Source organism: Tachypleus tridentatus, chromosome 4, assembly GCF_004210375.1.
Source record: "Tachypleus tridentatus isolate NWPU-2018 chromosome 4, ASM421037v1, whole genome shotgun sequence".
NCBI lineage: Eukaryota > Metazoa > Arthropoda > Merostomata > Xiphosura > Limulidae > Tachypleus > Tachypleus tridentatus.
The window spans coordinates 24,769,150-24,783,447 of record NC_134828.1 but is presented as its reverse complement, the minus strand read 5'-3'; the positions used below and the strand labels follow the sequence as shown (position 1 = coordinate 24,783,447).

The 14,298-nt window shown below is 36.8% G+C and overlaps 1 protein-coding gene across 2 annotated transcripts in view; it reads left to right on the top strand.

Moving 5' to 3' along the window:
- The window catches only part of LOC143248691 (uncharacterized), an 82,965-nt gene that overhangs the window by 48,381 nt on the left and 20,286 nt on the right, over positions 1–14,298 (top strand). For both annotated transcript variants that reach the window (XM_076497308.1, XM_076497307.1), the window contains 7 exons: positions 1,002–1,093; positions 3,223–4,327; positions 5,853–6,056; positions 6,620–6,819; positions 8,645–8,706; positions 10,242–10,522; positions 12,401–14,296. In XM_076497308.1, the coding sequence (XP_076353423.1) occupies positions 1,002–1,093; positions 3,223–4,327; positions 5,853–6,056; positions 6,620–6,819; positions 8,645–8,706; positions 10,242–10,522; positions 12,401–14,296 (3,840 nt within the window). The remainder of the gene's footprint in view (positions 1–1,001; positions 1,094–3,222; positions 4,328–5,852; positions 6,057–6,619; positions 6,820–8,644; positions 8,707–10,241; positions 10,523–12,400; positions 14,297–14,298) is intronic.

The following is a 14,298-nucleotide window of genomic DNA, read 5'->3' as shown; positions in this document are numbered from 1 at the left end:
CATAAACAATTAATAAACAGTCCATCTGAGGCACTTCGTATTATAGTAAAATGCAGCCAGAAATACCAACCTAGGCCCAGCATGGCCAAGTGGTTAAGGCGTTTGACTCGTAATCCGAGGGTCGCGGGTTGGAATCCCCGTCGCACCAAACATGCTCGCCCTTTCAGCCGTGGGGGCGTTATTATGTTACGGCCAATCCCACTATTCGTTGGTAAAAGAGTAGCCCAAGAGTCGGCGGTGGGTGGTGATGACTAGCTGCCTTGCCTCTAGTCTTACACTGTTAAATTATGGACGACTAGCGCAGATAGCCCTCGTGAGGCTTAGCGCGAAATTCAAAAACAAACAATCAATACCAACCTGCAGAATTAAACATTACTGGCAAGGTAATATCGCAATCAGAAGGTATGATGTCAGTTTAATCAGAGTATGGCTCGGTAATAAACGTAATTAAGGCGTGTACTATCATGCTCTAGTAGTTGTTAATGTGTCGGACTGTGAATTCGAGAATCCATGGTTCATGTCTCGTTACCGTTCTGCACGCTAAGGCCGTGGATGTATTATAAAAGTGATGGACAATCCCACTATTCGAATAGAATGTCCTAAACGTTGCTGTTGACAAGCTGCCTTCTCTCTTGAGTGTTATTTCAAATCAGAAGTAAAGTGCATCGAACCCTTATGTAGTTTGTTTCAAAATGAGGGAAGCTATGGCATCTAGTTTTTGTGTTGTCAAACTCATTGTAAGAGTAACCATGAAATTTAGTTTTTATGTAGTTTTGTACTGATATTCAAAACATAACGAAATAAAAAACCCTTGGGCATTAAGTAGAAATCTCTCACCCTAATCTCACAGGAGTTGAACACCCAGTTAATATATTAATAATGTAAATTATGAATAATGGGTTTTGATCTATTAAAAGTCTTGATTTTGTTTTTAAATTAATATTTCATTACATGTTACAATTAATATTTCTAATGTCAGTTTTTTTCTGGTGTTTTTCTAGAATCTCCAGTCAAATCCACAATGGTGGATTTGAGTAAATATTCGCGTAAAGAATTATCAGATGACTACGTTCTTTACTGGAGAATTATTCAGGTGAGTCAGTGAAACACTTACAAGAATGTCACAAAATTAACAGACTTACAAGAATGGAAAAAAGAAATTAATACATTTTAGTCATTAAGTGATTTTCAGATCTGATTTCTTGTTAACTCAATTTGTAAGTACTACTATGTCCATTTGTTAACTCAGTTTGTAAGTACTACTATGTCCATTTGTTAACTCAATTTGTAAGTACTACTATGTCCATTTGTTAACTCAATTTGTAAGTACTTTGTCCATTTGTTAACTCAGTTTGTAAGTACTTTTATGTCCATTTGTTAACTCAGTTTGTAAGTACTACTATGTCCATTTGTTAACTCAATTTGTAAGTACTTCTTTGTTCATTTGCTAACTCAGTTTGTAAGCACTTCTTTGTTCATTTGTTAACTCAATTTGTAAGCACTTCTTTGTTCATTTGTTAACTCAATTTGTAAGTACTTCTTTGTCCATTTGTTAACTCAGTTTGTAAGTACTACTATGTCCATTTGTTAACTCAGTTTGTAAGTACTTCTTTGTCCATTTGTTAACTCAGTTTGTAAGTACTTCTTTGTCCATTTGTTAACTCAGTTTGTAAGTACTTCTTTGTCTATTTGTTAACTCAGTTTGTAAGTACTTCCTTGTCTATTTGTTAACTCAGTTTGTAAGTACTTCTTTGTCCATTTGTTAACTCAGTTTGTAAGTACTTCCTTGTCTATTTGTTAACTCAGTTTGTAAGTACTTCTTTGTCCATTTGTTAACTCAGTTTGTAAGTACTTTTATGTCCATTTGTTAACTCAATTTGTAAGCACTTCTTTGTTCATTTGTTAACTCAATTTGTAAACACTTTTTTGTCTATTTGTTAACTCAGTTTGTAAGTACTTCTTTGTCCATTTGTTAACTCAGTTTGTAAGTACTACTATGTCCATTTGTTAACTCAATTTGTAAGTACTACTATGTCCATTTGTTAACTCAATTTGTAAGTACTTCTTTGTCCATTTGTTAACTCAATTTGTAAGTACTACTATGTCCATTTGTTAACTCAATTTGTAAGTACTTCCTTGTCTATTTGTTAACGGACACATAATTTCATTCTTTGACTTACGACAGACCCCTGGTGTGTTGTAAATGAAAAAGAAATGTTATTTTTGTTTAACTCAACATGTTTCATGGTAAACATTTCGAATTATAAAATATTTCTTAAATGTTATTTTGAAAAACCTTATTTCCTTAACTTAGCTAAGAAGTCATTAATTCTGATTTTTCAAAAATAGCTGTCTCAGTTTGTAAGTACTTTTTTGTATAAGTTGCTAAAACCTTCAACTTTGCGATCTCTTCACTCAAATAGTCATCTATGTTTCTTTATTTTTTTGTTAGTCTGGTTCCGTCAGCAAAAGTACACAGTATTGTCTTAAAGAAGCGCCCCTGGTGATTCATTAGTAAGTGTGAGGACTTATAACGCTAAGAATTAGGTTCCGATTCATGTGGTGGGTAGAGAATAGATTATCCATTGTGTCGCTCCACGCTTAACATCAACGAAATCAAACTTAAATAAGTGCCCCCGATAACTTATTAGTACGTCTGGAATTTTATGATGCTATAAAAAAACAGGTTTCGATACTACTCTGATCAAAGCACAGACAGTCCATTGTATAGATATGCCCTTGAAAATAAACAAACTAAACTTTAGAAAATAATAAATAATGATTAATTTTGAAATTGCTGAATGTTTTTTCAGTAGCGGATTTAATGTTTTGTGAGGGCCATACATTCCATTTATCTTTACATAGACTAAAATTATCAATTGACCCTATTAAGACCATGAGTCCTTGGGCTGAGCTCCCTCTAGCTTCTAAGTAAATACGTCACTGCGTTTTGTGGGAATATATATATATATCGAAGAACTGATTTATATCAAAAATGACTGTGAGAACTAGATACCTATAAGAAAGACTTTATAATGTTCGATATGCCGAAAAATCACAGCGATTTTTTGCTGAGAATAATATTTCGTTGTGAATTCCAGTGTAATAAAAACTGCGGTTTCAAAACGACGTTAATTTCCAACTTCTAGTAGAAATTCAACTTCCACATTTGTCAATTTCTTTAATAAATATGTCTTTCTTCTTTTTTTTTTCCTTTCTAAGGAAACCGAAGAAATTGAAGCTGTACTCAAAGTAAATGGTACAAGTTTCGTGGCTCTCGGATGGAGACCTGTGGATACGAAAAGTAGCTGTAAGGCGTTTCCTTTTGTTAGCAATCATCGAGCATCTGAAGCAAGAAGGAAAACAGGCGATGTAAACATGGACGATGAAAGAACTACATCTAAAGATAATAAATCGGTTCTCGAGTTTGATACTGAACACGAGAGAGAGGTAAATGAACCTGTACCAGAAAAAATTCCTAAACCAACATCTAAACCGGTTCCCACAATGGGAGAGATGGTGCTAACAAATACACGAGAATCTCAGAAGCCCCAGGACAGAACAGACCCGGACGGAGCTAAAGACACGAAATCTTCAGATACTGGGTCTGAAGGTATGAAAACTCAGAAGGTTCATGATGCGCCCTCTGTTGCCTCAATAAATTCTCCAGGAATATTCGACTTTGTTGACCATAGGAGGCACAGAATAGGGGCTGTTCCACATCCCTTATCAACAGAAGCTTTTGGTGGACCACCGTATTACTTCTCACCTTCTCAACTGTCGCTCAGAGGTCGGTCTTTCGATTTTCCAGTGTCAAGAAACCTCGCTCATCAACCTTTAAAGAACGTCAAACACATATTTGACAACAATGGTAATGTAATAGGAATCACACTTTCAGAAACCCCGGACAGACGTAGTCTTTATCCTAGACAGGAAGTTGGACACCCTTTTGAATCTCTTTTTAGCGGACGCGGTTTTTTTCCTCTTAGTCGCTTCAAACGCAAAGTTAAACAGCCGTATGAATTCGGAGCATCTGCAGAGCCAGAAGTTTCGGCAGAGCCCTTAAAGCCAAATCAGTCTGAAAGATCTGATGCTTACCCCCAGGTGACCCCGTATACTCCTCGCCACGACTTCCATCCCATGGACTGCACAGATATTGTAATCGGGGTCGTTCGTGAAGGAGCTAGTCGTATTTTTGACTATTACACTCGTGATAGGTCAACACCACAAATTGACTCTTATTATGGTGGAACAGACGACTTAACTGCTGCAGTAGGTGAAGAAATGATTGGTGTAACCACCATTTTGTTCCGGAAGAAGTTAAAAGGTAGGGTGCTTTTGTTTGTTTGTTTGTATGAAATTAAGCACAAAACTACACAATGGGCTATCTGTACTTTGCCCACCACGGGTATTGAAACCTGGGTTTTAGCGATGTAAGTTCGCAGACATGCCGCTGTGCCACTGGGAAGCAAAAGTTAGAGAAAAAAATGTACTTCCTAGATATTTGTTCTCCCATTTTTCCAGTAGGTTAAGGAGAAAATGACATGACCCCTATTTTGTTCCGAAAATAAATGTTTACAAATGAATATATTTTCATATTACTCTAGAAGTAACTAAGTCCTCATGACTCTTATGATATGTAGCTCTGATATCAGTGCAGTATGAATAAGTTTATTTAATTTTAGTTTTTGAAAGTTTATAACTAAGTATGTTATATACATCGTGGGTATTAAAACAAATGTATGTCGTAAGCTGATGAGTTATCTATGACATTTGTTTTTAAATCCTTTTAGTTTGTGCACCAGTTGTTAAACTCTTTACTAATGTTCTTGTAGGGTCGGCTCGGCATGGCTAAGGGGTTAGAGCACTCGACTCGCAACCTGAGGGTTCGAATTCCTCTTTCACCAAAGATGATCGCTTATTCGACTTTGGAGGTAATATAATGTGACGGTGAGTCCCACTATTCGTTGATGAAAGAGTAGCCCAAGAGTTAGCTGTGGGTGGTGATGACTAGCTGCCTTCCCTCTAGTCTGAGGGTCTCGGGTTCGAATCCTCGCCACACCAAACATATTCGCCCTTTTAGCCGTGGTGGCGTTATAATGTGACGATCAATCCCATTATTCATTGGTAAAAGAGTAGCCCAAGAATTGGCGGTGAGTGGTGATGTCTAGCTGCCTTTCCTCTCACCTTACATTGCTAAATTAGGGCTGGATAGCGCAGATAGCCCTCGAGTAGCTTTGCGCGAAATGTAAAACAAAAACCAAACCTGTAGCCTTTCAGTTCTGAATTAGAAACAGCTAGCGCAGACCACTCTCGTGTAGCTTTGCGCAAAATTCATAACAAACCTTAGAGGGTCTGGCTAAGAACCACATCCCAGCTAAGATTAATATCAGTTGGTTTAGGATGGCAATTCAGTGGCATAGCGGTTTGTCTGCAGAGATAGCTCATTATGTTGTTTTGTGTTTAACTTCGAGTAAACAGACCGGTTAAGATGAGATAAATAAATGTGTGTAAATACGTTTTGTTGTTTTATTATCGGAAAAAGTGGAAAAAAATTTATTCGAAGTAAATTTAAACTCGCACATTATTTATTTATTTTGTTTTTTATAAACATCTTCCATTTTCAACATCCTCCGGCACCACCGGTTGTAAATGGCTAATTTAGGGTTACAGTTATCATTTGTTATTCCTACAATAACAATAATATGATTGGTTGAAAGACGTTTTAAGTGAAAGCTGTAACCTATAATTCGGATTGTCATCTAGTAGAACCTCGTATGGTTCTTAGGGACCGTATGTGTTAAAGTATTCGATCAACAAATAGTAATTATATTCCAATACATCTTTTCCAGCAAAAGAACTCACTGACCACACCATAGAGGACAGATTAATGAACGTCATTTGGGCCAGAGGTCAAGAACCTGGAATGTACATCCACCGACCTAAAACGGGCCTTGATATCGGAAAAGCAAAGATAAAAGATTTCTACCGGCCTGACGAACTGAAGTATCATGGACACGGAGATCAGCGAGGGAAAACAACCATGAACTTCTTCGGTAGGTAGAGATAAAATGTCACCTTGGCGATGGGTGGTGACGGCTAGTTACCTATCTTCTAGTCTTCCATTCTTACATTGGGGACGGCTGGCGCAGACAACCTTCGTGTAGTTTTGCGTGAACTTCAGAACGAAGGAAAAATATGTAACAGAGGCATGTACATAAACTTAGCTGTAAACCGAGACATAGTGATAAGAAAGGAATAGGTGTTTTAAACCTTAAGTAATTTATATATTTGTGGACATATGAAGCATTTTTTTTTTAAAAAAAACGTTTAAAGAAATGTTAATTTCGGTTAACTTTGTAAATTTGTAAATTTTAAAAGTTGTGGTGTGTATTTTCCTTTTAAATTCCAAATTTTCATTTTCACTTTAACCAACATTGTTTAATGTGTCGCTTCATTCCTTCCCAAGGGTTTTGGCATTAACCGATTTGCTGTTAGACATTATAATAGAAGTTGCAACAACGAACAGTCGAGATTTCACGAATTTCTTACACTAAAAAGATAATGTGTTATTGCAACTTTTAGTTAATCAACTGTCCACTATTTACGTTCGTTGCAGATGCAACTAACCAACTTCCCGCAGCAACTGTTTCATCTTCTAGTGGCGAATGGAAGTATCCTCATGGCTGTGGGGATCAAAGTTGTCAGTACCACGTGAAGTGGGACCTTGAGGAGGACACTGATGACGTCCGTTTCGTAATTCAAAGTTCAAACAGCGATAAGTGGACAGGGATTGGTTTCTCGAAAAATCCAAAAATGGTGAGCACTTAAAAACACATCTAGTTTAATAAGCATAAATACAAACAAGAGGGAATATTTTAATAGAAATAGGGCTACCGAGAGTTATTCCAGGCCCTGGGGTAGTCATGTACCTTATGGACTCCCATAATAACAGTTAACTTTTTATATAAAATTAAATTTTCAGAGTGCATTAAAAACTTTGCCCTCAAAAATGCTCGGGAAATTTGATGTTACCTCTCTGATGTTCCCGGACCTGGAGGTAAACCCCCGTTATCCTGTATTATCGGCAGTCCTGAATAGAAATCCTGTATTTAAAGAAGTACTGTTGCGAAACAGATGCTAGTTGGACCAGGTTCTGTTACATAGGTAAAAGTCAAGTATGGAAGGGTCGTTGAATACGATTTTGGAAATGACCGATGTATTTTTAGTAGATTGTACTTCTTGAACTAATTTCTACATTATTCTATCTTTGTTATCTTGGGGAACAAGGAAGGTTTTACAATTAGGGAATTGGCTTTGGTTGTGGCGTTTCTTAAAACACACAATCATCTATTACCTGGCTAGACAATGAAGTGTAATTCTACTGTGAAATATACATTGCCTCAGATGTTTCTTGACAGTCAATCCCACTGTTATTTAGTAAAATAGTAGCCCAAGAGTTGGCGGTGGGCGGTGATGACTAGCTGTCTTCTTTTTAGTCTACTTCTTCAAAATTAAAGACGACTCGTGCAGATGCACCTCGGGTGACTTTACCCGAAATTCAACAAACAACAAAACGTTATTTATGATGGCATATTAAGATTTGCATTTATTTCTACACTTGCTAATATTCACAATGTATATATATATATATATATATATATATGTAAAGTTATTTTAGCTTGAACTGTATATTTCCCTGTTTAATAACTATGAAATGAAAAGTTAAAGATCTTATTACTCAAATAACTTATTTTGTATTGTTCAGTCAATTGTTGTGTTATTGTTATTCCTTTTGATACTTATGTCTATATTCTAATAACTGATGTTGTATTACTCTTGTTCCTATTCCTTTAGATACTTGTGTAGATATTCTAATAACTGATATTGTATTACTCTTGTTCCTATTCCTTTAGACACTTGTGTTTATATTCTAATAAATGATATTGTATTACTCTTGTTCCTATTCCTTTAGATACTTGTGTTTATATTCTAATAACTGATATTGTATTACTCTTGTTCCTATTCCTTTAGATACTTGTGTTTATATTAAAATAACTGATGTTGTATTACTCTTGTTCCTATTCCTTTAGATACTTGTGTTTATATTCTAATAACTGATGTTGTATTACTCTTGTTCCTATTCCTTTAGATACTTGTGTTTATATTAAAATAACTGAAGTTGTATTACTCTTGTTCCTATTCCTTTAGATACTTGTGTTTATATTAAAATAACTGATGTTGTATTACTCTTGTTCCTATTCCTTTAGATACTTGTGTTTATATTAAAATAACTGATGTTGTATTACTCTTGTTCCTATTCCTTTAGATACTTGTGTTTATATTCTAATAACTGATGTTGTATTACTCTTGTTCCCATTCCTTTAGATACTTGTGTTTATATAAAAAAAGCTGATTTTATATTATTGTTGTTGTTATTTCTTTAGATACTTGTGTTTATATTAAAATAACTGATGCTGTATTATTGTTGTTGTCATTTCTTTAGATACTTGTGTCTACATTCACGAGATGTTTTATGTTTATTCAAGCCATCCAGCGCAATCTCTAAAATAAAAACATTAATAAAAATTGTTTTTATGTTTATTGAACCTCATTTAGTTTGTTTTTCATTTGATTTTAACAGCCCAGTAGCGATGCTGTGATAGGCTGGATAAACGGAATCGGCCAAGTCACCGTTATTGACGTGCAAGTATCTATCTTGTGTTACTATTATATATATATAATAATATAACCACTTCTTTTTAAAATATAAAATAATTGTATATTTTGTATGTTTTATTAGTAAGATAAAAGACTTGTGAGTATTGTTAGTAAGATAAAACACTTGTGAGTATTATTAGTAAGATAAAACACTTGTGAGTATTGTTATTAAGATAAAACACTTGTATGTTTTGTTAGTAAGATAAAATAACTAAGAATGGTTAGTAAGAAACAATGTTGATGTGTTGAAAGCTCAGTAAAAGGTTCTAAGTGGTGATTACCAGATCGTGTATTATGGATCGGCGTTTCCCAAGGTGAGGTGCTACCCACTACGAGAACGCTAACGATTTTGTTAGTCACTAGTGCAATAATAGTCAAATAAGCGTTTTATCATAATTTTTATTAATGAAAATAATAAATAATTATCACAGCATATGTAGCGTCTTAATGTGTATCCGTATCTTGTATTTCGTCACTTAATATACAGTTTCGTTCACAAATAAAATTAAAAACGAAAAGAGGAAGGCGAACATGAAACCATATTTACTAAAGGGGGCGCTGGGTGATAAATTTTAGTGAATACTGGTACAGATACATACCAATGAAACTCAATGATAATGAATATAAACTAGCGTAGATAAAAAGTTATAGACGGGTATGAAGTAGGATAAATGCAATAATATACAGGAAATAAGATAAAATATGAGATGGTACCAAAGGTCTTGAATCAGTTTAGGCTTAAAATATGATACGTTTTAAACTGAAGAGCACGTTTGGTATTTATAATTATTGTCCAAGAAGTTATTTTAAAATACCTAGACTCTAAACTGAAAGTTTTTGATAAGCTACTTTGAACCCGCGAATGGGAAAGTTTTTAATGTATTTTCATTTTCCAATATACCATTCTAAGTTAAGTAGACACTTGTATAAATAAAAAAAACTTTCAAAAGAAAAATTAACCTCCTGGTGGTGACGAAATAAGTTGTTGAAGTGTGTAGTGTGTAATAATACGTCTGGGCCCAATATGGTCTATCTTTATACAGTATCTTCCCCCAGTGGCACAACGGTATGTCTTCGGACTCACACCGCTAGAAACCGGGTTTCAATACCCGTGGTGAGCAGAGCACAAATAGTCCATTGTGTAGCTTTGTGTTTTATTCCAAACAAATAAATAAATAAATGCGTGTTTTTTTGTAGCAAAGCCACATCGGGCTATTCACCGAGCCCACCAAGGGGAATCGAACCGCTGATTTTAGCGTTGTAAATCCGTAGACTTACAGCTGTACCAGCGGGGACAAATAAATAAATAACACTTTATACAATTAATTATTGAGTAAGTATTGTATAGTGTTGTGACTAAGGTCAGTTTCATTTTTAAACATTTAGTGTGTACTGTTAAAAATTGTTTTTTATATATTTTTTACGAATGTATTACACCATGATATGTATATATATGTGTGTGTGTGTGTGTGTGTATTTATTTCACACGTAAAATCTTTGAAATTGACTCTATGTTTTAGCTGGTTAACTGGTTACGAACGTCCACAATATGACGACAGCCAGGATATACACGACATTTCCGGTGAGGTTAATGACGGAAGGGTCACGCTACGTTTTAGTCGGAAACGAAAAACTGGAGATCACACTCAAGATATCGAGTTCACAGCAACGGATGGTTTCTATTTCTTCTTTCCCGTAAAGGGCGGAATGTTTGACGACAGTAACCGCAAGATTGAGTTCCACGAGCAAATACCTGTGGTGTCTAGCGAAAAATTTTACGTTGGTCTTAACAAGGAACGGGGTGAGTCGTTTTCAGAAATTCAGAGAAAATATTTTGGTTTTTATATGTAGATATTTAATAATCTGTAAAGTCCAAGGAAATTATTTGTCACAAAAAAGAAGACAATTAATAATGATAATGAAACGTCAAGAAATAAAAAAATAATTAACACAACAATGATTACACGTTATATAAGTTAAAGAATAAGCGGTTTTGTTTGTTTTTTGAATTTCGCGCAAAGATACACGAGGGCTATCTGCGCTAGGAGCCCCTAATTTATTAGTGTAAAACGAGAGCGAAAGCAGCTTGTCATCACCTCCCACCACCAACTTTGGGGTTACGTTTTTACCAACGAATAGTGAGATTGGCCGTCGCATTATAATGCCTCCACGGTTCTAAGGACGAACATGTTAGGTGTGACGAAACTTAGAACCCACGACCCTAACCACCCGGCCATGCCTGGCCCCACAGCTCTGATAACCAGACCTCTATCTACAACAGGATCAACCTGCGTCCGATGAATACACGAAGAGTGAAGTTCAATTATGTTGATCTGAAAAGTTTATTTGTTTGTTTTGTTTTGAATTTCGTGTAAAGCTACACGAGGGCTATCTGCGCTAGCTGTCCCTAATTTAGCAGTGTAAGACTAGAGGGAAGGCAGCTAGTCAACACCACCCACCGCTAACTCTTGGGCTACTCTTTTACCAACGAATAGTGGGATTGACCGCCACTTTATAACGCCCCCACTGCTGAAGGGGTGATCATGTTTGTTGTAACGGGGATTCAAACCTCCATCCCTCAGATTACGAGTTGAGAGCCCTAACCACCTCACCATGCTGGGTCTAAGAAGAAACAAAGTGCGTGATTTTTTTACACTAAGCTTAATACCTGTGATGGACAAAGCACAGATAGCCCGTTGTGCAGTTTTGCGCATAACAACAAGCAAACAGTTACTCTTAAATTATTAGAAAAGTAACGACTGTTATCTGTGTAGGAGGGTAGTCAGAATGGTGCACGTTGACTCGTAGCGTTACTTACAGCTGTATAATGTTTAGTCTCCTTTGTGTTTATACTGTTTTGCATTATAGCGTTTTATTTTATTCGTGGATAATTCTGGCTATCTCTGCACGTCTTCTTACTGTCAAACAGGGACTGCTGGCCCAGATAGCCCTTGTGCAGCTTTGCGCGAAATTCAAAAACAAACAAACAATTAAACTTTTCAGATCAGTATGATTGAACTTCACTCTTCGTGTATTCACCGGACGCAGGTTGACCCTGTTGTATATAGAGGTCTGGTTATCAGAGCTGTAGGGCCTGGAATGGCCGGGTGGTTAGGGTCGCGGGTTTTAATCTACGTCACACCAGACATGCTCGTTTTTTAGAACCGTGGAAGCGTTATAATGCGACGACCAATCCCACTATTCGTTAGTAAAAGAGTAACCCAAAAGCTGGCGATGAGCGGTGATGACTAGCTGCTTTCCCTCACTCTTACATTGCTAAGTTAGGGACTCCTAGCGCAGATAGCCCTCGTGTACGTTTGCGCGAAATTCAAAAGAAATAAACAAACAAACAGAGCTGTAGTTAATGTAGCAAGTTTACATCCGTGCGATACGACAAAACATTCTGTCCGCTTTTACACTGTAGATACATTCATTATAAGTTTGATGGTCAGCCTTTATCATGGGTGAGTGAGTGGGACGTGTTGACTGGTTCGCTCTAGCAAGTGCAGTTATGCTATTACATACGACAGGAAGTCAATTGATACAGTCTAATATATATATATATATATATATGCACATGCTATATTATCGATAGTGCCAGAAGAGGGAGATACAGTTCATGTTATCTGTTTATACATAAAAGTAATAGTACTTGAGAAAGTTTTCATTTTCGTTACAGAATCTTCAGAAGTTAAACGAGACTCTGTGTACGAACCTGATGTAAAATCGGAACCTGAGCCTTCTAGTGAACCTGTTGTAAAACCGCAACCTGAACCTACTAGCGAACCTGATGTAAAATCGGAACCTGAGCCTTCTAGTGAACCTGTTGTAAAACCGCAACCTGAACCTACTAGCGAACCTGATGTAAAATCGGAACCTGAACCTACTAGTGAACCTGATGTGAAATCGGAACCTGAACCTACTAGCGAACCTGATGTAAAATCGCAACCTGAACCTACTAGCGAACCTGATGTAAAATCGCAACCTGAACCTACTAGTGAACCTGATGTAAAAACGGAACCTGAACCTACTAGTGAACCTGATGTGAAATCGAAACTTGAGCATGCGAATGATCTTGATGTGAAATCGCAACCTGAGCCTACGAATACACCTGTTGTAAAATCGAAACCTGAGCCTACTAGTGAACCTAACATAAAATGGAAACTTGAGCCTTCGAATGACCTTGATGTAAAATCGCAACCTGAGCCTACTAGTGAACCTGTTGTAAAATCGGAACTTGAACCTACTAGCGAACGTGATGTAAAATCAGAACCTGAGCCTACCAGCGAACCTTATGTAAAATCGCAACCTGAGCCTACTAGCGAACCTGATGCAAAATCAGTACCTGAGCCTACTAGCAAACCTGAGGTAAAATCGGAACCTGTGCCTACTAGTGAACCTGATATAAAATCGCAACCTGAACCTACTAGTGAACCTGAAGTAAAATCGGAACCTGAGCCTACAAGTAAATCTAATGTAAAACCGGAACCTGAGCCTACTAGTGAACCTGATGTAAAATCGGAACTTGAGCATGCGAATGATCTTGATGTAAAATCGCAACTTGATTCTACGAATACACCTGTTGTAAAATCGGAACCTGAACCTACTAGCGAACCTGATGTAAAATGGAAACTTGAGCCTGCGAATGACCTTGATGTAAAATCGGAACCTGTGCCTACGAGTACACCTGTTGTAAAATCGGAACCTGAGCCTACGAGTACACCTGTTGTAAAATCGGAACCTGAGCCTACTAGTGAACCTAACATAAAATGGAAACTTGAGCCTTCGAATGATCTTGATGTAAAATCAAAACCTGAGCCTACTAGCGAACCTGATGTAAAATCGCAACCTGAGCCTACAAGTGAACCTGAAGTAAAATTGGAACCTGAGCCTACTAGCGAACCTGATGTAAAATCGCAACCTGAATCCACCAGTGAATCTAATGTAATATCTACACCGATCAGTGAAGAAGATCTACAATCGGAACCTGGACCAAGTAGTGAACCTAATGTAAAATTTGAAACTGAACTCACCAGTCAACCTGATGTAAAATTTGAACTAGAAACAACCAGAAAATCAGACGTAAAATCGGAATCTGAACCCACCAATGAAACAACTGTAAAAATAAACATGGGATCCACCAACGAAGCAGATGTAAAGTCAGACATGGAAACCGCTAGTGAAGCAGATGTAAAGTCAGACATGAAAACTACTAGTGAAGCAGATGTAAAGTTAGACATGAAAACCACTAGTGAAGCAGATGTAAAGTCAGACATGAAAACCGCTAGTGAAGCAGATGTAAAGTCAGACATGAAAACCACTAGTGAAGCAGATGTGAAGTCAGACATGAAAACCACTAGTGAAGCAGATGTAAAGTCAGACATGAAAACCACTAGGGGAGCAGATGTAAAGTCAGACATGAAAACCGCTAGTGAAGCAGATGTGAAGTCAGACATGAAAACCACTAGGGGAGCAGATGTAAAGTCAGACATGAAAACCACAAGTGAAGCAGATGTAAAGTCAAAAGACGAGTCCATCCCTGAAGCTGGAACTAAGGCCGAAGTAAAAGCAGAAGGT